The following is a 26,285-nucleotide window of genomic DNA, read 5'->3' as shown; positions in this document are numbered from 1 at the left end:
ACAGACTTCAGTTATTAAGATCAGGGAAACTTTTGGTAAATTTACTTCTGAAATGTGTATTGAATGGAAATCTAGTGGAGAACTTCAAAATACAAGCTTATAGAGTCAGAATAACATAGCGTAAAGTATTCTACAGATCCTACAGAGGCCTGTGCCAAGAACATGTTTGGCATCATTGATGCTCCTGCCTCACACAATTTGACAAAGGTGTCCTTTCAGAACTTTATAATCCTAGATTAAATAAAGCCCAATCAGGTTCATAGCTTCAGCCTAGTAAACTCTTGATCATCACTCCATTTTCCAAAGTATAAGTATTTCACTAGTACCTACAGGCAAAATTACTATCATCTCTCTCCCTCGGGACTGAAGTTTTAGCTCATAACTCTATGGAATGGTGATAGGTCCTGTTTTTGTTCATATCTGTTTCACCTAGCCACCCCAGAATCTAGCCTACTGCCTAAATTCATTGCACTAATAAATGATCAAATGAAGTGAAAACAAGTGGCTTTAGAAAAATCTCTTCCTACATGCTTTTCACTTTAAAGTACCAAAATATAATGTCTTTGACTACCTAAAGAATAGAATAATCATAAATACAGAGATAGATTTCATAGAGAATTTTTAAATTGAGAATTTAAGTCTACAAATGGCTCCTTAAGTTTTTATTCTTACCTAAAGAAACAGAAAGATGACATAATTCAGTATAGATTGACATATACAATATGTACCCAAGAAATGAGCCCCAATTTAAGTTATTATAATTAATACTTACCCATAGCCAATGACTCCCCCTGAGTGAGTCACCAGTAAGGCTCCAATAGGCATATTCAGCATACTCTCTAGTACTCCAGTCTGTTGAGCGGTGATAACCTGGTGAGCCAAATTCTGTAATTTGTCGCTAGATAAGGATGGAATCAGTCCAGTGCTCCTTACTGTTGGCAGATCACCAATTTCAATGACCATCACTTTTGACATAGTTTCCATGTTGGTTGGTGGGGGGACCTTGTATGAGTTCATTTCCATCATGAGAGGTCTACGTTGACCAGCTCTATAATAACTGGTACAAGGTACAGTTGGGCAATTGCGCTTTCTTTTTGCTCTACGGTCAGCAATGGCCTTTAAGGTTGCTTCATTGCCAGGCATATCATAAATAAATCTAATTTGGTCTTGGCTAATCTGTAAGAATTCAGTTAGTCTTTCAAGGGTCACCATTTCCCAGCCTTTTTCTAGGACTGAAAATAGCACGGTGAAGGCCAAATGAATGGAAACACCTGAGTGTATTTCAACACGCTCCTCTCCTTGTAGAACAACATACAAGAGGTTATCCATGATGCTGAAATAGTTGGAACCAACAGACTCATCCAGCAATGAGGAAGTTGATTGACCCAGAATAGGTGGGATGAAACTTTCCCCTAAGAAAACATGGGGGCTCTGGAGTTCATGGTAGAATATAGCCAACAGAAGTTTGGAGGTACTTTTGTTCCCCAACAGAAAAAAACGCAAAACATGAGGAGTCTGATCCACAAAGCAGACCTTGGTGGTTTCCCTGGTGGGTAAAATGGAATAGAAAGTAGACACAGACCCTGAAGTAGAGCAGAACGTATTGGCATTTGCGCTACTGAAGGTGTCAACAAAACCACTAGTCACAGAAACAACAGGATATAACTTCCTCATTGCCCAAGTGGCATTAACAATGTCAAGAATTAAGATCACTTGGTCAGTCTGTTTGCAGATGTAGCCTTGTATCAGGGATCGGTATGTGCATTTCTGTTCTTCTCTAAATGTACCTATAAAATAAAGGAAAATAAACAGGTGACATATGAACCACAATTGCTCAAAGATGATTTGCAATCCATCACATTAATCATCATCTGTAACCACATGAAACATTTTTTGAACACTTCAGTGTGCTATAGACCGAGAATGCAAAGAAATCTTGGGCAAAATATTAAAGACACATACATTAAATAACAGCTATTTAATGTAATTTAAATGTATGTGTTATATAATAAATGTAATTTAAAGTTAATAATGGCTGTAATTGCTAAGTGTAAAAACAGTGAATACACAAAATAATTAAGAAAAAGGAAATGATCACTAAGGTTTCCATAGTGAACAACAAAAATAAAACAAACAGGAGAGAACAGGGTAATACTTGAGTCAATGGGTAAAGACGTAAATTAAGGGAGCTGGAACAGAAAATGTATGGCGACATATTAAAAATGAAGAGGTATATTCTGACCAGATTGTGAAAGAGTTTGGATATCAAACTATATAATTTTCTCATACTTCCTTTTTCTGTAAATGAAGAGTAAAGAAATACCAGAAGAGAGGAAAAAGTAATAATTTGGGGAGAGTTGGGTGTAATCAGGATAATGAAAATATTTAAAAAACAGCATTATCCATTATCCCACCATTCCTAATCTTCCTGTCTATGAACCTAGAGTAGTTCTTGTTCTGAATCCAGAGATAAATCTTCCAGCAAAGAATTCCTTTGATTTAAAATTGATATTAAGAAAATTGTCTTGTATTGTTTTCTAGATTTTTGTACTTGCCTTATTGCAAGTTCATCAATGTTGCCTAAGAACTGCAGCAACAAATAAAAACTCAAATTACTACTAATGAAGGATCTACTAAATATGAGCATGATATCTCCTCCTATATCCTTCTTTCCACATGATATGGTTAGAAATTTGTGCCAAAGCTGCCTCTATATCAATAAATTTAATTACCAAAAAGTGGCTGTAAAAGTAGGGCACGTGGTTTACTTGTGCCTCACACTAATAGCAACAGTAGTCAAAATTATAAGGGAAATTGTTAAATACTTTAAACTAAATCATAATAAAATTTTAGCATACCAAAATGTGTGGGATGCAGTAAAACAGTACTTCGAAGGAAATTTGTAACGTTAAAAGAGTTGTCTAAAAATAATTTCTTATTCCATTATCCCAATGCCTTTTTAAAAAAACAAAGCAAACCATCAGAAGTAATAATAAAGTAAATAATAAATATAAAAGCAGAAATCAATGAAATAGAAAAGAAACAAACAAAATCAGAGAATGTGAGCAAAGCTATAACTTGTTTCTTAGAAAATATCCCCAAACTGAATAACCCTTCACTAGATTACTCAAGACAAAAAGAAAGAGAACAGAAAACACCATTCCAAGAATTAAAGAAGGATTAATATTACAGACCCTGTGGATGAAGATTAAGAGATCATTACAAACTTTCTGCCAACAAATTCAACAATTTAGATGAAATAGACAAATTTCTTGAAAACTGACATAAAACACAAAATTTGAATTGTTCTGTCTCTTAAAGAAATCAAATTCACTAAATTGGAATATAAATTATTATTAATTAAGCACATAAACACCATAAACATAAAATCTAGGGAAAAGTAATATTATTAATTATCCAACACACCTCTGTATTACTTTTTTCCTATAGTTTTGTTGCACACTTTTGTGGATCTCTTATACCTGACAACAATGTTGTAATATTTTCTATAGGGATAATAGAAAGATAATTCAGTCATTTCTTTAATCTGGTTGATTGACATTGTTGTTGTTGTTTTTATCACAATAGTTTAGAAGAGTTCCTTTCAGCTTCACAACTCATAACTGGTAATATATAATGTTTAAAATTGTTGTCAAATACAGAAAATTTCCTGGAAAGGTTTTCTCATGTATGAGCTATAATATTTGAATAAATTTGCACAGAGTAATTTTTATGACACTGTCATTTAAAACATACTTCTCTTTCACTTCTCATGTTCTTCTAAGTCCTTAGGATTCATTCACATCACAGAGTGACCTAGGGCCTTGTTCCTGTGTGTCACAGCATTGTCAGTTGACATGGGTGGCTAGTAAGAACTTTAGATAGATGTGATTGTGAACCACAAAAACCACATTCTATTAAACTTACATCAAATGAATATCCAATTCAACTTCCCTTAGCTAGATCCTAAAAGTGCTTGTGGCTACTCCACTGCCACCCAACCTCCTAGTACTATGATGGAGAATTTAGAGTGGAAAGAGTATTATTTCAAATTTTACTTAAAATATTTAATTTTAAAAATTTTACAAAAACATAGGGCTATACAGACATATTGCTAGGATTCCTTTTGGAGTCTTAGAAGTGGCCCATGTAAGTGAGAACCCTGAAACCTAAACTTGATCAGCTTCATGGGACTTCCCTGAAACCTCAGTCAGCTGTGTTGTGGAGAGCAAATGCACTCATGCCTTGGGTATGTCTAGTGAGATGGCATGGACAAATAGGATGGCTGGGTTCACTGAAGCTTGGGTTTCTGCCAAGAAGGGACAGAGGGTCACAGGTATTAAAGATATTTGCAAATGTCTATATAGATAAAAAGCCAGTGACCAGAACACAATAACAACCAGTTTGACTGGTCGCTATGATGCCCACTGTGGCCAGCAAATCAGCCTGATGCGGGGGTGGGGCCAGCTGGCCAACCTCCCTTGGCCCCTCCCCCAGATAACCCCGCCCCTGTTCACCCCCACTACCCTAATAGGGAGTGGGGCCGGCAGCCAACCTCCTGCAGCCCCTACCAGTTGGCGCCCCATTCAGGGGTGGGGCCAGCCGGCCCACTGCCCACAGCCCCTCCCCATGGCAAGCCCCACTCCCAATCAGCCCCCACCACCCCAGTTGGCCCTCGGCCCCTCCCCCCAGCCAGCTCTGCCCCTGATCACCCCCCCACAAACCAATCAGAGGTGGGGCTGGCTGGTCAACCTCTACCGGCCCCTACCCCGGCCGCTGACCCCCAATAGGCTGCCCCAACCCAATCGGGGGTGGGGCCCGCCAGCCAATCACCAGCCGCCTGTCCCTCCAGCCAGCCTGGCCATGATCGGCCAGTGGCTGGCCAACCTCCCAGCGTCTCCTCCTCCCAACAAGCCTGGCCCTGATCCTCCCCGATTGGGACCAGTCTGGCCGGACCCTACCCATGCACGAAATCGTTCACTGGGCCCCTAGTCTAATTATAGTGAAGTACAGCACACCTCAGTTGCATAAGGAAGGGAATGAAATGAGGGTACTAATGTATGTCAAACAAAGGCACATGGCAGTGGGTTTAATGTCACAAGGAAAGGGCTCTTGAACAAGTGAGCTGGAAAGACACTTGAGTTCATGATATTGAAAGCTGATGATGAGGACAATGTCAATGTTATTACTTTGTCAATAATAGTAAGGTAGAAAAAAAAAAGCGTACTTAAAAAGCAACAACACCAAGTAACAGTTAGGTATTTAGATGTCAGATATTTTCCTAGAGAAGCCTTGAAGATGAGTTGAAGAGTAAGAGTCTGAACATACACACAGACAATGACTAAGCCACACATAAAAATAAAATTCTGACCCACAATCTGCAGCGAACAGTCCAAGAAGCCAGACCATCATCAGGAGCAACCAGTCCAGGATGACCAAACAATAGCCCCAGAAATAATAAGCATAAAATAGCCAGTACTTAGGTAATAACTGTCAGTTTCCCTAATCCTTCCCTCCATCCCTATCCTCCCTTCTTTTTTTTCTTCCTTCTTTCCCTCTCCTTTCTTCTATACCTAATATCCTTTACCTAAAACTTCTTAATGGCAGGTTTAATTATTCTTAGTTCATAGGTAGAAAAATTGACTTGCCTTCACTGGGTCACTCGGTTGGAGTGTCGTCCCATTCATCCAAAGATTGTGGGTTCAATTCCCAGTAAGGGCACATTCACAGGTTGCCAGTTTGATCCCTGGTTGGGGCACATCTCTCTCTCTCTCTCTCTCTCTCTCTCTCTCTCTCTCTCTCTCTCTCCCTCTCTCTCTCCTCTCTCTCTCTCTCTCTCTCTCTCTCTCTCTTTCTCTCTTTCTCTTCTTCCCCTCTCTCTAAAATCAATAATAATGATAATAATAATAATAATAATATCCTCAGGTAAGGATAAAAAAAGAAAAATTGACTTAGAGAAATTTTGACTCACATAATCACTTAGTAAAAGTAACAAGAAAGAGTTGGAAGAGAAAAGCATACTTCCAAAATTCTATGCCTCTGGCAAAATAAAATGTAATCTGAATAACCTCATTTTGGGGTTATATTTAGATGTAGGGTCAGCTGTGGTGATTAATACTGTGAGAAAGGTGCTATAATAATCAGGATTTCTCTCTACACAAATCCATTAAAAGGAACTCACAGAAAGATTTTTAGTTATTTGGCTAATCATAATTTTGATAAGATTCCATTGGCTTTTTTATATTACCATTTGGCCTTTTTATTACTTTAGCATACTATCTCAGAAGTATGAATGAACAGCCACAAATTTGACAAAGGTGATAGTCTAAAGATTATCAGCAACTGACATTAATTATTTAATTTTATAGACAAACTTGGAATCCTGATGTTCACTTATAAGAAATTAATTTTTGTTTCTCCAGAATTTTACCGATGACTAAGAGATAGGGTGGTTTATCAGGATCCTACCATCCACTTTCCTATTTTGTCTTCAGAGTTAATCAATTCTACTATGTAAATTTTAATGTGAAGCAAAAATAAAGCACACCATGTAAACAATACTTTGGGGTTCCAGAGTTGCTAATTGGGTATAGTTATTAATTGGGGGAGAGAATATACATTAACTAGTAAGAGAGGGCTGGGCACACAGCCAGACAGGTTGTTGTAGGTCACTCTCCCAGTCACAGCAGGCAGGGGCCACAGTGACAGCCCACTCTCCCTTCTAAATAGAGTCTATCGCCCTGACCAGTTTGGCTCAGTGGATAGAGCGTCAGCCTGTGGACTGAAGGGTCCCAGATTTGATTCCAGTCAAGGGCATGTACCTTGGTTGCGGGCACATCCCCAGTGGAGGGGGCAAGGTGAAAGAGGCAGCTGATCGATGTTTCTAACTCTCTGTCCCTCTACCTTCCTCTCTGTAAAAAATCAGTAAAATATATTAAATAGAGTATATCTTTTCTTCCTCTAGATTTCTTTCCTTCCTGCTTTTCTCAGTTGGGGAAGGTTTTGTTTTGAATAATGATTATCTTCTCACTTGTTTTTGCCTTTTCTTTTCCCACTTCTCCAAATGGCTTTATCTGCCAGTCACAATTTTTGTGGTCTGCAATTCTGATCACTTTTAAATGAAACCCATGCTGGCTTTGGTAATCATAATGTCATTTACAATTTACCACTAAACACGTTTATTCAGTTAGTAGCACACTGGAGAAAGAGAACTCCATATGAACTCACCGTGAAAAGCCTAATCTGATTATTTCCTCATGAAAATCCAGGCAGGGGTGCTTGTAAGAGGGACTGAGAGAAGAAGGGGGGTGTGGAGGGGGGAAGAAAGCAAAGTCTGACCACAGCTGACTTTCATAATCAATGTGAATAGATAAGGGACACAGGCTGTCAGGGGCAGCCGTCCAGTCACCCCAGGGCATTCCTCTCAAAAAAAGGCAAGAGTGGACAGGACTTAATAAATGCTGGGAGACCAGCAAGTATTGGCTTGGCATATGCTATTGCATTCAAGATGGACAAGAACAGTGATAAAGTCCAGAAGCTGTTCTCTAAGTGGGGGAAATTAGATTAAGCAGGTTGTATTTGTGAGTCTATGTGTGCACATGGCACTTGCTTTGTGTATACTTTAACATCCTAAAATAGCTTAGACATACAATATGCTCAGCCTGTCTTTCCCTGGATTGGAAACAATGGACCTAAACACCAAGAAAGAGGCATGTTAGGAACGTCTGATGGAGGAGAAAGAGGAGATGGTGCATACATGTATGAGTGTGTACACATGTATACTCAAGTTGCTTCCAGGGTTCTAACACATATTAACTTTGTGTCAATATTTGTCCTTCCTGTCGTGAAATGAGGATTTTCCACCTCATTTCACATTTGAAAAGAAAATATGCCAAAGGGGTAGTCTTTGCTAGAAAAAAAAATTAAAAGAAAATAGAAACAACTTCCATCCTTTATTTAGAAAAATGGATCGCAAGGAAAGAAAAAAAAGTATTTTTAAAATTAATGTTTTGACTCAAAGGCACATAGAATTCTTCCATCTTCCCCTTTTCAACAAAAGGGAAAAACTTATATGTTTAAAATTGAATGAAACACATCAACATTAATGATTTTTTCCTCAAGGTTAACACCACCATTTCCTACAATATATTTTTTAGCCATTTTGTGATGATTTCACAATTCATGGTACAGTATAGAAGATTTTGACAAAAACAAAATATATAATCATTCTCTTATTTTCAAGAAATGAAATCATTTACAATTCTTTTCTGTCAAACAACACTGATACCTCATTATTTGTAATTTAACAAATATAAATGGCCACAGATCTAATAAAGTGAAGACAGGTTGAATTTATCCTCATTCTTATGTGTTGTCATAGACAGTCAGGGTTTGAGGAGTGGAACTCCAAAATCTCAAAACTATGTTCCTAAAATACATAAAGGAAGTAACTGAAATTTGGGGAAAATGTTAAAGAAAATATATTTTGGTCATATTAGAAATAATAGAGAAAAACAGTCTACTTTTTTAGAATGGGGGATTCTAGCTAAAATTATGTTTTTTAACTTCAAAATAAGGGCCATGCCTTATGTGTATAAGGTGAAGGTAAATTGAGAGTGATGTTCTGATGCATAATAGATTCAGTAGAGATGACAGAAAATACCACCTTGTTAATTTGGAGTCTAGAATTATAGGTCTTTAAAGTCTGTTGAATTACTACAATATGGTAGTTCTAGTCATTGTAAGAGGATGAGGTACATATATTTGAACATATACCTATACACACATATAGTGGTATTATAGAAAATGTAATTTGACAAACTTCAAGTTCATTTAGTTGAAAAAGAACAGCATGGGTTAAAAGTTTAGGTCCTGGAGCTGCAAACTGAAGGCATTTCCAGGTTGGGTTTCCTAACTTGCTAGACAGTGGCACTGAGGAGAATGGTCTCTTCTGGCACCATTCTTACCGAGGAAGACAGCGCTCGAAAACCTGGTGACTGATGTGGTGAAGTAGCTCCCAACTTTTGAGAGTTAAGAGAGGGTAGAGAAGAAATCACCAAGTGTGAAGACAGTTCTAAAGGACTGAAGATACCTCACGGGACCCGGAATACACACATCTGCAGGCCTAACGGGGCTGATGGACTTCAGGAGCAACAGGTTAGAGAACCTGTCCCAACCTTATGAACAATCTCACCAAGGTTCTTGTACTTGGGTCTGTTTTCCAAGAGACATTATATCTTGCAAAGATAATGATGGAATACATTTCCCAGCTAATCTGAGACAAATGAAAACCACATAAGACCACTGACTACATGAGACAAGGATGTCTGTAAGGCCATAAGTTCTCTGGGTGAGTATTTTAAAATACCTTTTCCATTTTCATAAAAGTGTTACTTTGAGGGGGGAAATGATCAGGAGATGAAAATAAGTGATAAAATGGCAAAGAGGATTGGTGGGGAGTAGGGTCAGATATGGACCAAAAAAAAAAAAAAACCCTTCTAAATCAACCATTTTTCCATTTTTTAATTTAAAAAAACTTACTGTTATTGGTGAGAATCCATTCATCTATAAAAGTCCACCAGTGAAAGTTCCAGAAGATCATTTTGTATTCTTTTACTATATTTTCTTGCAATAAGTGGCTTAGAAAGTGTTTTTATATTGTTGTCATTCTGTTGTATTATGATGTGACCTGCAAGCATCAGTGGGTATGGTCTCAATTATGTTTTATTCTGTGAATACTACCTTGAAAACAGCCAAAGCAAATGCAAGCTCAGGAAGTATAGCTTAGGGGGTGAGAGATCAAGTTTTTGAGTCACAGAAACTTGCATTGCATCCTGGCTCTGCCACTTTCTAGCTGTAACACCACAGGCAAATTATATATCCTCTCTTTGACTCAGCCCATTTGTACAAAGGATTGAGACTAGTCCCCAATTCATAGGCTGAAGAACAGGATTAAATGAGATGATGTATATGCAGAGTTAGGAGCAAACATGTGCTAATAAATATAAGCTTGTTATGTTCACCGTAATCAAGAAATGAGTATTTTTTAGAATACTTCACACTCTCCTTTTGCCTTTTTTGGCATTATCCCCATCTCAAACTAATAATATTTGCCTTGGAGTCAGAAATAGCATCTGTAAGCATTACAAGCAATCATAATGAACAGTGTTGAAAGAAGCAGGCTACAGGTGAAGGAAATTCAAGACCTCTGTTGTTGTTTTTTTAAATACTGGCAAGAAATACATGCATGCATACATGCATACATACATACGTGCATGCACACATATGCATGTGTATCTATAAGAAGGACACCTATATTTTCCGCAAATAAATACATGAATATTCAAAATGATTTCCCTTTTCATCTAATCTTCACTTTTCCCTTTATTCCTTTTGTAATACTCTCCATGCCTACCCCACTCTTTCTCTCCACCCTCCTACTTCTTTTTCACAAGCAAACCTTGCCTGCCAGATTTAAAGAAAGTGATGTTCATGGCTCAGATTAAAGGCATGGGCAGCCAACAGCATTCCTTACAAATACAATTCGGTTCACTCTTTCCCCAGAATGATAAACTGATCCCTTCCCCAGCCCTTGGTTTGAAGCTGCAGCAGTAATTCTGTTGGATGCCAAAACGAAAATGAATGTGCCTGTGCCATGCCCAGCTCTGAGCTGCGGCTGTAATGAGATTTGAATGGGAAGCCCCGGACACAATAAATCTACGCCATATGTGACCATTTCCTGTGTCAGTTCCTTTCTCATAACCAGTGGAGACTTTTTTTCCCCTCTCATGACCCCACACCATGACTCTGAAATCTTTCATGGCTGCTTATGGGCCTCGGGCTTTTTACAGCAGTTGTATAAATAAATGAATTTGACAGCAAACATCATAACAGTTAGCAGTAATGTGTGTTTGCCACAAGTGCCTATACAACTCACTGGAGAAATGGCAGAGGAAACAGCTTGTTTTGTTACCTAAACAAAAGTAGTTTCGTTTGACAAGTGGTGAAAGAATTAGTCAAATAAACTTGAAATCCACTAGGACTATTTTTGCCAAGTTTCCCTGCCAGTGAAATGTTCCCAGCTCCTTAATGCCTGTGACTCACAAGAGATAAATTTCCCCTTTTTATTCTAAGATAAAGATCTGGGCTGGGAATATAAAACCTTTGACTGACATTTTATATTAATCTTCCTTTCAAGGCAACACTGTCCTGCATGGGAACTCAGATACAGCAAAGTGTTTCCTACGGAGCTGGTGGCAGACAAGCCCCAAAGGGTAGTTCAGGTGGGAAGGAGGGGAGGTGACTATAATGACCCAACTCACTGGTTACCTGTTGAAAACAAATGGAAGCTTATGAGTGCTTCCTTTTCCTTCACATTTTATTTAACTCAAGAAAGGAAAATCTCTACACCAGTTACTAAAAGAAAGGGAGTTAACATTTTCCCTATATCTCCATAGTCCCAAGTAAAATGAAGTTAAGTTGCCTATATTCAGTGAATTTGTGGTCGATTTTACATAAGAAAAAAAGAGCACACATTTTCCTTAATTATATAATTTGGTTGCTTTGTAAGTCCTTACGTATTTCTGCCCCTCCACTGGCATCTCATTGCCAATCCCACTGTCCCGGCTGGGAATGACGTTATAGCACAGTGGTTATTCCAATGGACTGGTTATTTACATGGACTCTGGTGCAAAGTGTGTAGGTTCAAATGCTGGCTCTGCTAGTTACTCTGTGATCTTAGGCAAGTAACTTAACTTTACTGTGCCTCAGTTTCCTCCTTTGCAAAGTGGAAAGAAAAATGGTATGGTATCAAGTTCATAAGGTGGCTATGATAATGAAATGTATTTTGAAAGGCTCTGAACAGTGCCTGGGACATAGCAAGTGTTATTATTATTATGCCAAACAAAGAAACTTGGGTAACTGTCTCTTTAGAAACAATAGAGCACTTCCCTATGATAGCTTGATTTTGGCAACTAATCTGTGAAATGAAATTAAAACATTTGAGGGAAAACCATAATAGCACCTTCATTTAACCCAATTACAATGAATTTCAAGGTATAGTACAGCACTACTTTAAATAAAAATATCATCTGTACCTTGAAAATAGCCCTAACTGGTTTGGGTCAGTGGATAGAGCATTGACCTGCGGACTGAAAGGTCCCAGGTTTGATTCTGGTCAAGGGCATGTACCTTGGTTGTGGGCACATCCCCAGTAGGAGGTGTGCAGGAGGCAGCTGGAAAATAGTTTTTTGGGTGTAGTCATTTCCACTATTTATACCGTGGTACTCTTTGTCATGGTTGAGTAATCATTGCCTCTAGAGTTTAGAATCTTCTCATATTCAACAGAAACTGACTCGGGGGAATGAAAGTTGAGAGCTATCACCAACTAATGGCTCTTAGTCCAGGTACATGTTCTGTTCTCTGTTTTTATCTTTTTCAATTTAATTACAGGCACACCTTGTTTTATTGAGCTCCACTTTATCGCACTTCATAAATGTTGCATTTTTTTTTTTTACAAATTGAAGGCAAGACCCTCCACCAGCAAAAAGATTACGACTTGTTTTATTGCGATGGTCTGGAATGAACCTGCAATATCTCTGAGGTATGCCTGTATTAAAGTGGTTCACTAAAGTGCTTTGTTTGTATGATAATATGCAAGAAAGTACCTTAAAACTTTAGGTCTGAATTATAAGCAATGTGAACAGATATCTCAATTGATAGACAACCTATTACCTACATAACATATTCATAGTGTCTCTCTTTTAACTAACAGATAAATACACGCAAACCTGATTTCTCTAAATCTTTATTTATTTGGAGAAAATCAGAAATATCAATGAGTTTCACTGTGTAAAAATAAATTGACTAAGTTTTGCTCTTAGAGCTGTAGCAATAAAACTTGAAAAAGGTGTGCCAACTGAAGGTAGGGAGCCATATGACTTTATAAAACAATGATGATTCAGGAGTGGGCAAAATGGGGTTGGCTGTAATTAGAGGGAGGGGTGGGATTTGCTAGGAAGTGACATAAATGAAGTGACATAATCCTATGGTAAAACAGGTTTAATTGACACTGTTTATAGTAAAATGAACTGAAAACCATATCTTGTCATTGCTCCCAGCTGCACTGCTACATCTAGGAAACTCCTAAAATTGGTCTGTGAGAAAATGATTGTGTCCCTTAGGCAATTTCACTGTTGAGAAATGTCATCTGACAATATGCTCTCCTTGCTACTTCCAAATCCTTCCCCCAGATCTGTTTAGGATGCATATCCTGTCTCAGGATTCCCAAAGGTGGAGATTGTAAGAGGTAAATAACTCCAGCTATTCACACCCGACATGGTAACCAAGACCAAACACAGAGCTGAGCAATGTCTTTTTTGGTGAACCAGCCACTTCTACTGCCTCTTAAACAGCAAATGAACACTGCCACCTTGTAAAGTCTGTTTTCCTGAGTTAAAGAGAAAACTGGGGGGCTGGGAAACCCTAAAAGATCAGTAAGCTTAATCAAGCATTGTGCAGCTGTAAAAATAACTGCTCAGTGGTTTCATTATTTTTAGGGTATGTGTGTTAACACATATAAAGCTAGGCTTGACAGGCTTGTACTTCCCTCATATTCTCATGCTTGAGTAGAATTATCAGTTAGTCATTAATCATTGAACAGAGGTATCAAGTGCCCCTTTTGGGCCACACAACTTAATGCAAAGAGTTGGGAAACTACGAGCCTTAGGCCAAATCCAGCCCATTGGCTATAATTGCAAATAAAGTTTTATTGGAACATAGCTCATATTCATTTGTTTACATATGTGAACTGTTATTAATTCTGCTTTTGCACTGTAATAGCAGAGTTGAATCATTGTGGAAGAAATTCTATTGCCTGCCTAGTTGTAAGTATTTACTATTTGGCCTTTTACATAAAATGTTTGCCAAATCTAAAAGTTTTAAGTTATCTCTGAGGCAGTGACCAGCAAAGTACAAGGTGGAGGCTGATCCCTACCAACCAGAGATAGACAAGAAGTGTAATCAAGAAATAAACCTTTCTTGTGCTCAGCTGTTGATATTTGCAGGTGTGTGTTATGGTATTCTAATAGCCTATCCTGAAGGATATAGCATCTTTTCTATTCTCAGATGTATCTTTTTCTCTGAACATTTATAATATATCCTGATTTAAGGAAGGGAACAAAGACCATAAAAAGACTCTTTTAAAAAAATGTTTTTGGCCTCAGGAGACAGGATGAGGACAAGTATTATCTGTCAACATTTAGACTTGAACTTTGCCCTCTCTCGCATACATTTTTTTTACATAGTTTATCCCAATATTTGCTTCATCTAATACCTGAGAACCAATCTTTTCTGTTAAAGCTTTTGCAAACACAAATCCCATGAATCCCTGCAAGTCTGCCTTCCTTGACATTGTGATATAAAGATGAAATGTCCTCAATATACTGTGCACAGAATGTTGTTGAAGTGATTAGGACAAGAAATTTCCATATGCCCAGAATTGGCATTCTGAAGTCTTTCTGAATGAGTTCTTGCACTTGGGTTTTGGCAGTTTGAGTATGGGTGAAAAATGCATACAGTGGGATCTACTTGCTTATTTTGCTATGCCCAGATCTTCCACTTTGGAGGAAAAAGAAGCAGGTGCATTTTCTGGCAGAAAACAACACGGTCACCCTCACAGAAGGTCAAGGAGAGTGGACAGCCTGTCCCTGCTGCTCTCCGGAAGCAGGAAGTGATAGAGACTATAATGAAGCATCCTGGTGTTAGCCATGGAAGGGAGAGCCAAGGGGAATCTCACTAATACAAGTGTAGTGATCTGACGGACAGAGACATTAGTTTGATGATGTCACCTTTGGCAACAGAAGGCTATTATGCACCTTAGTTTCCTTACCATGCGTACAAAGCAATATACATGGATATTTATCCACAGGGATATTGCATAAAACTTCATTGTACTAATGTCCATGAAGTATGGCAGGAGAAAATGGGTCACAAGAGGAGGCAGCCACCCAAACAATCTGCTCACTGAAGGTAACAAATATGACCCAGGAGGGAGAGTTGATGGGAATCAGGATCAGGTTAACCAGGTGCTGTCCAGTCATTTGAACAAATAATTTTTTTTTTTTTAAGATTCTTAAAAATAAGATCCTACGCCAAAACCGGTTTGGCTCAGTGGATAGAGCGTCAGCCTGTGGACTGAAAGGTCCTAGGTTCGATTCCGGTTAAGGGCACGTAACTTGGTTGCGGGCACATCCCCAGTAGGGGGTGTGCAAGAGGCAGCTGATCGATGTTTCTCTCTCATCGATGTTTCTAACTCTCTATCCCTCTTCCTTCCTCTCTGTAAAAAATCAATAAAATATATTTAAAAAATAAAATAAAATAAGATCCTAGGCCAGGGGCTCCCAGGTAAGCTACTTCCAAGTTATCTTTTAAGTTCAGTGGCTTCACTTGAAAACAGGCACAACACAATTCAGCAAGGTGAAGGGGTTTAAAGGACATTTGGAATTCAATTTTGAGCAAGAAAACATACCTAGATTACTGAGATGCACAATTGGCACCAGACATTCAGACAGAATGGCTTATTTATAGCACAGGCTTTATACAAACTCGGAGGCAAAGTAGTGGCTGAAGTTATAAGAATAGGTACTGTTCTTATACTAGTATATGCAGCCTGTATGTAAATGCTACATACAGGCTCAAAATGAAAAATAATAACTGATTAAGCAGGCTCAACCATATATAAAATTTAAGAATCATAGCAGCTGTGTACTATGGTTTGCATATAAAGCTGATCTTTTCAGTTTGGATGAAGTCTGGTATGGAACCAGGAAATCAATAGTCATTTTGGGCATTATCTAATCATCTCAGATTTTTTTTTTAAATTCTTGGGCAGGGTGGGTAATGAGGAAAGAAAACAGGAAAATAATCTCCTTTTCTACTTCCTTTATTGTAAGCATTAATTTAACACTATTTATTGAGCATTTATCATTATCCTGATAGTGATCTAGTCTCTGGTAATATGATAGTGAAAAATAAAAGGAGAGGCACAGTGCTTGCCTTCATGGAACTTAGAGCTATGTCTCTAGTAACACATTTGCCTTCTCTTTTAGGAGTAGTAGGCTTATAAGTTATTTGAGTACAGATATCAGCCTTTCTCATCTTAGCATGTCTCCCACCTCTCCCATACACTAGCACCAGTGCCTGATATACACACTGTCAGAAAGAAGAAACATCAAAATTTACTGAGTGTATACTATGTGCCAGGTACTGTTAGAATCATTCAACATGTCTTATTTTATTTAATCATTATGACAAACTGAGAGATTTTTATTGTTTCCATTTTCCAAATAAGGAAAGTGGTATTGAAACTGGACTTAGCCGAAACCGGTTTGGCTCAGTGGATAGAGCGTCAGCCTGCGGACTGAAAGGTCCCAGGTTCGATTCCGGTCAAGGGCATGCACCTTGGTTGCGGGCATGTCCCCAGTAGGGGGTGTGCAGGAGGCAGCTGATCGATGTTTCTCTCTCATCGATGTTTCTAACTCTCTATCCCTCTCCCTTCCTCTCTGTAAAAAATCAATAAAATATATTTAAAAAAAATTGAAAAAGAAACTGGACTTAAATGACTCCAAATGGCAAACCAGACTTTAGAAGCCACTTAGATCCCTGAGTCACCACCAGGAACACAGCTACTCTTCTTTAGGCTGAGATGTGGGTGAAAGAAAAATTTCCTTTTCTTAAACAATTGAGATTTGGAGAGGGTCAGGGGTATTTGTTAACTGGAGCTAATTACTCTGCCTCATACAATATTCACATTTTGCATAAGTAAATGAAATAAATTTAAAAAGTGAATAAGTACACAGAGGGAAAAAAAAAAATCAACGCTAAGGTGCCAGTTGGTTTAGAAGCAAAATTGAGAGAAAGGCCAAATAAATGCCCTGACTTTCTGACCTAGACTTCATCTACCATTTTGGGAGGCTCCATTTAATAAAAGTATTGTTGCTCTCATGATGTTCTTGAGAACTGGCTACAGATGAGTTCTACCTTCCTAGAGATCTTCACTTGGTGGCTAGCTCAAAACTAATTTGGGAGCCCTAACGACAGCTAAGGATTCAAAGCTCCACTAAGGTCTGGATACAAGAGCTCAAGCAGCTTGCTGCATACCAAGAAAGTCAAAAGCTCCAAAAAAGCTGGTTTAAAATTTGAAAAAAACGTTTGGCAAAAGGGAAAGAACATATTTCTAATTCTTAAGGGATAGCTCATGTACTTTCCATTGGGCCTGCTCTGTGTCAAAGGCCAATTTCCATCCACTATGATACACTAAGTTAGTTATATGAATATTAAGTTTAGAGACATTCACCTACTAGGTCAATAGCAAAATTAGACCAAATCTATTATTGGGGAGCTTATCATTTCACCAACTCTAAAATTCTTTTTGTTTGGATTTGATGCTTGTTTCCCCTGAAATACAAGATTTTCCAGATAAAACTAGCCACTGCTCTTTTAAGAATGGTTTTTCAGGCTAATAGGAACCGCCTCCTGGGGAAATATTAGACCCCATAATGCATTTGGCCAATTTTTTGGTGCCATTGAAATTGTTAGGAATAAGAGTAGGAGAATTCCTTCCTGTCCTCTGAGAAGATCATTTTATGCCCCAAAGCTTCAACCATATTATTCTTGTCTTAGGGCATAAGTACAATGTTATTATTGGTCATAAAAGTAACTAATTTTTCCTCTCTTTTCTTTTCCTCTTCAGTATTTAACTCCCTGACCTTCCTCAACAGAAAAGTCTATGGCCTGATTATACACTGAGTATAGAAGTATTTCCTTTTATTTGTTTTGAAATTTCCCACTGTTAATTTCATTGAAAGCATATTTGTTCTCATATTATGAAATGGGGTAAAGAAAAATAGAAGAAGAAAAATTTTAATACTCCTATGAAATGTGAAATGTTTTATTCTTAGAAGCATTCTCCCAATGTTTTTAAGACTGTTCACTTTTGTAAGCTCATCATCCAGAAGTCCTACTCTGTTTACTCACCCAATAACCCAAGATCCTTTGTCAATTGCTCCCATGTATTCTGTGTAAACTTCACTCTTTTCCAAAGCAACTTCTTTGTTCTAACAGACTCAAAATGGAAAAAATGTTTCACATCAAGGGCTGGTGCCCATCTGTGGCAGTGGTGCCCAAGTATTGTCTTAGGGAGGATTAAAGGCTATCTACAGACTCAATTGGAAAAGTGCGGTGATAGATTAGCAGTCATCTGGGATGAGGAGTGGTATATTCAGTGGAGCTTCAACAAAACTTGCTGTCAGGACAAACACCATTGCACTGAGTGGCCAGATTATTATGATCTCTGAACGCATAATAATCTGGCCATATATATATATATATATATATATATATATATATATATATATATATATATATTAGAGGCCCGGTGTATGAATTCGTGCATGGATGGGGTCCGGCAAGCCTGACCAGGGGAAGGGGAGGGGACATGGACGGTTGGCCGGTCTGCCTGCTGGTCGAACTCCTGGTCGAGGGGACAATTTGCATATTAGCCTTTTATTATATAGGATATACACTAGTGGCCAGATTATTATGCGTTCAGAGATCATAATAATCTGGCCACTCAGTGTATATCTGCTATGCAAACACCTTGCTTGATAGCTTATGTGAGTTTTCCATGTCCTCATGACCAGAATTCCATCTTCCAGAATTCTATCCAAATTCCATTCTACCAATTCACATCTGATATTCTTTAAATTTCTAAGAAGGTTCTTCTAACATTCTTTCTGTGCAGATCAAAGGATGGCAAAATTCGTTCCATAATTTTCTCTAAAGTAGAACATTATAAACACTGGCTAACAAATATCATTATAAAATTTACTCTAAAATTGTCCCAGATGGATGGCAGCTTTGGCTGACAATGCCTAGCCTGAATTTAGAAAGGCACTAGAGATTCAGGGTGAAAAGCCTTTGAACCATTGATTATGTTCTCTCTTGTAAAGAAGGATGATTGCTCTTTGACTTTATATGTTACACTAGAGGCCCAGTGCATGGATTCGTGCACATTGAAAGGAAATTAATTAGAAGGTGGCCGGTGGGTTGGGACTGGGCAAGAAGGTCCGGACATGCCCTGGAGCCAACCTTATGTGGTCCCTCTGCAGCCGACAGCACCTGGGGCGGCGTAGTGGCTCAAAAGTTGTCTGCGGAGTGAGCAGGGTCCCTCTGGCAGGTAGAGTCCCTCAGCCTGGCCTGCGGGGATTGGGCTGAAACTGGCTCTCCGATATCCCCCGAGGGGTCCCGGATTGCAAGAGGGCGGTTCTCAGGTGACACACAATTGGACTCCCTCCTCTCTGGTTCCAGGTGCATCACCGGAAAACCACAGCTGCCAAGTCAATGCAGCTCAGCAGTTCCTGCATTGAGTGTCTGCCCCATGGTGGTCAATATTCATCATAGCTACTGGTTGGACGGTCGAACAGTTGGACGGTTCCTTAGGCTTTTATATATATAGATGATTAGACTTGGTGAGCTTTAAAACCACACCAAAAGCTGGAATTCTTTGCAAAGAACCAGGGTGCTTTACCTCTGACCTCATCTTCTGCTACTTCTCTGCATCACTGTGCTCAGATCATTCACCCCACTGGGAGTCTCTGCCAAGGCAGAACTGTTCTTCCAGATATTCAAGTAGTTCATTTCCACACCTTTTTCCTCTTTGCTCACATTTTCTCCTCATTGAGGCCCACCTTGATTAGCATATCTACACATGTGCTCTACATTTAAAAATGCTATCCATAGCACTTATCACTTTCTAACCTAGTAGATAATGTACTTGTTTTAAGTATCTCTCTCCTCTAGAATGTAAGCTCCAAGAGGTCAAGGATCTTTGTCTAGTTTTTGCACTTATGCACACCTAGCAGTTAGAAGAGTACCAGAAACATAGTGGATACTTAGTAAATATGTGTTTTAAATTGAATAAATGTAATAACTCTAAGGCTTTTTCATTCACTCACATTCAGACTGAATATTCATGTTCTGCTCATTTGTAGCTGAATTTCCTTTAAATGTGGAATCCTATATAATAAAAGCCTAATATGCTAAGTGTCCAGTTGTCTGTTCAACCAATCAAAGAGGAATATGCTAATGATATGCTAAGGCAATTCAACCACTTGCTATGGTGTGCACTGACCACAAGGGGGAAGACGCTCAATGCAGGAGCTGCCCCCTGGTGGTCAGTGTGCTCCCACAGGGGGAGTGCCACTCAGCCAGAAGCTAGGCTCATGGGGAGCAGGCCTAAGCCATCAGTCGGACATCCCCCGAGGGCTCCTGGACTGCGAGAGGGTGTGGGCCAGGCTGAGGGACCCCCCCCAATCCCGCCTCCCCGAGTGCAAGAATTTCGTGAACTGGGCCTCTAGTGTATATGAAATGTATAAGAAAATCTTTCTGAAAATATTTTCTAAGAAGGACCGGGAGTCAAGGTTACTGAATATGTCTTTCAGGTGTCAAATATAAACTTACATTTTCTTGGATTTTCCATTCTCTCTTGGTTTTCAGAAAATTTTATGTTCTTCGCCTCCTGAAGTCCTTATACCACAAATTAGGATGTAAGATATCTCATTGCAAAAAGTGAATAAGAAAGAGCTGGTCAACAGGAGCAGAGAAATAAACAGATGATAGTATTTTCAGTACTTCTCCCTCCACAGAGAGGAATGAATTAAACATGAGGCAAGAGGGTCACTAAGTTAGGTGTATGAATTCATCAGATTTCCTGAATTGCAACAAGATTTCAACAAAAATTGAAAGAGAAAAGGGGAAAAATAAAATGACATTTGTATCATACTTTTTAATATCCAAATAATTTAACTCCTGCTATTATATGTTAATAATAGATCCTTTAATATAACAGATATATTGTATTCATCATATCTACAATAATAAAAGAGAAATATGCAAATTGACCGTACCTCCGCAAGGACCACCAGCCAATCAGGAGTATGCAAATTAACCCAACAAAGATGGTGGGTTAATTTGCATACGCAGGTGCAGAGTGAAGACTGAAGGCTCCAGCTGGAGCAAAGACTGAAAACTGAAGACTGAAGACGACTGAAGACTGAAGTCTGAAGAGGCTTGGCTTTTCAGCTGCGGCTAGAGTGGAGAAGCCAAGCCTCGCTGCAGCCGGAGTGGAGAAGCCTAGCCTTGAGGCTTGGCTTCTCCACTGTGGCCGGAGTGAAGGCCTGAGTCCTGGGTGCTGGAGGGAAACCAGTGCCGGCAGCCAGGGGAAGGAAGGCCTATTGCATGAATCTTCGTGCAACAGGCCTCTAGTATAGATATTAACAACATGAAGGATAATGCCTTTATGTTTTACAGATGATGAAACTGATGCTCAGAGAGGTTCAATACCCATAGATGCCTATCTATTAGTTGGCAGACTCAGCATCTCAAGCCATATTTTAGCCACTGTTCCATGTATTTTGCCACTATCTCACCTGCCATCATTTGCCTTTCACAATAACGATGAAAGGCAGGTATGAGAGCTTGTATTTACATTTGCCTAATGAGAAAATTGAGCTTCATATGGTTTATTACTTGCTCAAAGATAGAGTGAATTGATTAAAAATATTACTCTCCTGGTATCTTATTCCAATACTCTTGCCATAACAAGAGGTTCTTTGTGTTGGCCATAAAACTATTGTTTCTCAGAGTAAGTGGGCTTATCAATAAGTCAAGGCTTGACTCATTCATCTCCAAAGACCCTAAAATTATTTTCATATTTTCAAACTATGTGGATTAATACTCAAAACATTTCTAATTAGAGCACAGAGGTAACTAAATTATCAAGCTGAATTCTACAAATAGAATTGCCTTGAGGTCCATCCACTTGAATTAACCCAAAAGTACCACTAATTAGCTAGACTTAAGCAAGGGCTGGTGCTAGGCAATGTGACCTTTCTATGTCACATGTCACCCAGATTACATTTTTTTCTCTGATATACAAGTTATTGGTCACAGTGGGCTGCCAGGATTTGACACCATCGATTTATTTGATGAAGTGTGCACAAAGACACTGGTTTCTTAACTTCTAAACACAATCTAGTCATTTTAAGAGATTGGATGACAGTGTGGCCATAACCTCCTTTGTCCATTGGAAGCAATAACAACAAAAGTAAAAATGACAGACTACAGTATATGATTGAGTGCTTACAATGTGACAAACATTATTTTAAGTGCTTTTAAAGCATTAACTCATTTAATCCTTATAATAAACCTATGACATAGGCACTACTGTTATTCCCATTTTACAGATGAGAAAAATAAGACATAAGGTTTAAGCATCTTTTTCATTTTTAAATAGTTTGAGGAAAGTGAACTCTAAGCAGTCTGCTCCAAAGTCCATGTCCTTGACCTCTCCACTATACTCTCTTGTTATTTAGGCACTCCATTCTGTTTCTTAAAGTAACAGTGAGTGCTGGTTCCTACATCCCTTCCCACTGACACCACCACCACACCACCTGGCTTCGTCCCAATAATAAATAGTTCTCCTGTCATTATGCTTATTCTTTTCCCCTTTGCTCCTCCTCCTTATTTTGGCTTGTTAGTTTATAATGATGGCTTCCAATGTTTTCTTCCTCAGTTTTCCCCAAATTCTTCCACATTCTGTTTCATCCTTGATAAGATTTTACTGATATATACTGCTATTTTTCAAAAGTCACACATTCCCACTACAATCACAAGAAACAACCACCACTAGATACCAATACCATTCTCTCCATATAGCCTTCTAAGTTTAGGGTGACCATAGAATTTATTGTTTAAAACAAGACACTTTTGAAAGGGATGTTTCACAATTATGCTGGGGCAGCAAGTGTGAATTTGGATTGTCCTAGGCAAACCAGGAGGTGCGGTCACATCACTTCTGACCCACAGATGACAATGCAGCTGCTTTGCCACGTGGTTGGCTGAAGTGATTTCGTGGCTAAGAGCTTCCCCCTGACAATGACATCAGGCTTCTCCCAACAACACTGACTACAGAAGAAATGGAATCCCACCCGGACCTCCCAATAATAACAAGCACAAGAAAACAATCCTGCCAAAATTTTAAAACAGAAAATGGAAGAATAAGATCTTAGCTTCTGAGTCCATTATAACTAATGGCAAGTAGACAGAACTGAATAAAAACAGACTTAAAAGTAATTGGTCATATTTCTTTAAATCTCAGGGTTTAAAGACCAGAGACCTTACTTCTTAAAGTCTTTCCAATAAAATCCTCAGTTTAAGCTTATTGAAAACACTCATTTCTTGTTAAATAAACATTATCTAATGAACAAAGGATTTTTACAAAATCCTTTGATATCTTGTTTTTCTCAAGTATAAATTAAAGCTTTTAACTTGTTTTTATAATGCAACCTCAATATCAACCCTCTAACCTTTCTTCGTAGCATGTAATACTGTTATTCTGAAACATGAAGAAAGACCAACCTGCCAAACAAAAAAAAAAGAGAGGAATATAAAATAAAAACCTGAAGCTCATAATATTAAATTGACAATGATCAAGAAATAACTTACCTCTGTAACCTATTTTTAGGGTTAATTTCTATAGTTATTTAGTTGAGATAATGTTGCATATACCTGAGTCTCAGAAATTGATACTTGAGAACATTTTTTCCCATAGGTTGTGAAACTGGTAACTGATGGCTACTTAATACCTACCATTGGTTTAAAATGACAATATGGGTATAAATGCATATCTCTGGGAAGTATATTAAATATAAATTTCTATGTTTTGTAGAGGATATAACAAGTATAAAGTTCTATTATGTAATAGTGAATTCCAGAATGGAAATCTTAACCCCTTCTCTTCCCTGCCCTACTACCTTGTATCTGTTGTACAACTGGATGTGAAGAGCAGGAAAAAAAAAAAATAGCGCAGGCCCAAAGTAAAATTTTAAAGTAGAAAAAGTCTGCTGTTGATGGCCTTTTAGGTTCTTGAAAAAAATAACCTCTCCCACTTTGGTCCTCTCAAAACGCTTCTCTATTCGTACAGAAGAGAGAATCTACTATCCTTATTTGAATTTTGGTGAAAACTTGTTCCAATAACCTAGCACTGCCTGTTTGCATTTACAAGTTTGAACTTTTAAATTCTCTACTGGATATAAAAGTCTATCTTCACGTAAAGGAATTAGAAGCACCAAGGTTCGAGCAGTGCTGTAACTGTTAGAAAGGAATCTGCCCGAGTCTGCAGACCGAGCACACTGAAGGCTGGTCAGAAGCAAGTTCTGCCTTAAGGGTTAGGCAGTGAGGGACAGACATGAAGTTAGACAAGAATGGTGCTGAAGAATGCATTATTGAGCCCCAGGAAAGGGGGAAATGAGGCTGAAGATTTTAGAAGTCTAACTCTCAGGAGCAGCATAGCAAGGTTCATGAAAACCATAATGAACACCATATAACTAAGCAAAAAACTGCCCAAATGTTCAGGGAGGGGCTCTGAGATACCCGATCCTGTCCCCCGGGCACTTTCCCCTGGACAACTCACTATGTTTGTAATCATCACCTGGTCCAAATACCCTACTATTTACTATCTAATTATAAAGAGTTTATATTCAAAATCCAGAATTCAGAGAGAAAGACACACACACAAATTAACAGGATTTTTTTCCCTCCCAAATCCTTCAAGATTAAAAGTCAAACAGTCAAAGAGATCAGCAAACTCAAAGGTTAGAGGTCAAACAGAGAGCTGTGGCCCTGGAGAACTGTCATGGAAGCAAGGGAACTCCTGCTGGTGACACATGAGCTCCAGAAACTGTGTGCCATCGACAGTGGGAGCCCAGGAAAAACTGATCCTTGAAAACTAACTACAACAGAAAAGAGAGAAAAGCAACACTCAAAACAGGTTAAAAACTGATACTAGTAAGAGTCCTCTTAATGAGCCGTTTTGCATGTGTGCCTAGTCAGCCATACTGTGAAATAAGGGTAATGCATATCATGAAATTTGTGTTAGATTAACATTACTTTGCAATTTACTCGATTATAATAATACTCTCCCTCTATACCCTGAGTCTGATTTGAGAAGTCCTTTGTGAAAATTCTGTTAATACATATTTTGCACCTACCATGTTCAAGACACTGTGCTCAATGCTAAAACATATTTCCTTTACTTTCTAGAGAGGGATTTCTCAATCTTGTACATTGACAAATTGAACTGGATAATTCTTTGTTATAGGGGATGTCTGGTGTTTAGCAGCTACATTGAACCCACTAAATGCCAGTAAGTACAGCCCCCAATCCTCAATTGTAACAATAAAAAATGTCTCCAGATATTGCCAAATGTCCCTTGTGGAGCAAAACCATCCAAATTGAGAATCCAGCACCATAGGATTCTCTACATACCCTGTCCTTAGGTTACTTACAGCTCACGTGGCACAGTTGCCTTCCTACCAATTAGAAACCTCAGCTAGACTCTGCTTTTATTTTATTTTATTTTATTTTATTTTATTTTATTTTATTTTATTTTATTTTATTTTATTTTATATCTTTATTAGAGGCCCAGTGCACAAAATTCGTGCACGGGAGGGGGGGTGGTTATCCCTCAGCCCAGCCTGAACCCTCTCCAATCTGGGACCCCTCTGGGGATGTCCGACTACCCGTTTAGGCCCGATCCCACTGGCAGTCGGACATCCCTCTCACAATCCAAGACTGCTGGCTCCCAACTGCTCGCCTGCCTGCCAGCCTGATCACCCCCTAACCACTCCCCTGCCAGCCTGATCGATGCCTAACTGCTCCCCTGCTGGCCTGATTGTCCCCAACTGCCCTCCCCTGCCGGCCTGATTGCCCCCAACTGCCCTCCTCTGCTGGCCCGGTCGCGCCCAACTGCCCTTCCTAGCAGGCCTGGTCCCCCACAACTGCCCTTCCCTGCTGGCTTGGTCACTCCAACTGCCCTCCCCTGCCAGCCTGGTCCCCCCAACTGCCCTTCCCTGCAGGCCTGGTCGCCCCCAACTGCCCTCCCCTGCTGGCCATCTTGTGGTGGCCATCTTGTGACCACATGGGGGCGGTCATCTTGTGCGAGGGCTTGACAGTCAATTTGCATATTACCTCTTTATTATATAGGATTGTTAAAAATGTCCCCATTTTCCTCCATTGACCTCTTCTAGCCCACTCCTGCCCCCCACCCCAAGCCTTCACCACATTGTTGTCTGTGTCCTTGCGTAATACATATATGCATACAAGTTCTTTGGTTGATCTCTTCCCACCCACCCACCCACCTCACCTGCTTTTAGACAACAGCAAATATT

At 39.1% G+C, this 26,285-nt stretch overlaps 1 protein-coding gene across 1 annotated transcript in view; it reads right to left on the bottom strand.

Moving 5' to 3' along the window:
* Positions 1–26,285, bottom strand: part of PKHD1 (PKHD1 ciliary IPT domain containing fibrocystin/polyductin) — a gene marked incomplete at both ends in the record, with an annotated part of 416,219 nt that overhangs the window by 43,916 nt on the left and 346,018 nt on the right. The window contains one exon of the mRNA XM_080665111.1: positions 773–1,787. Coding sequence (XP_080521237.1) covers positions 773–1,787 — 1,015 coding nt within the window. The remainder of the gene's footprint in view (positions 1–772; positions 1,788–26,285) is intronic.

This window comes from Plecotus auritus, assembly GCF_963455305.1.
Source record: "Plecotus auritus genome assembly, chromosome: 4".
Classification (NCBI taxonomy): domain Eukaryota; kingdom Metazoa; phylum Chordata; class Mammalia; order Chiroptera; family Vespertilionidae; genus Plecotus; species Plecotus auritus.
The sequence above is the reverse complement of the archived record's forward strand: the minus strand, read 5'-3'. Positions and strand labels throughout refer to the sequence as shown.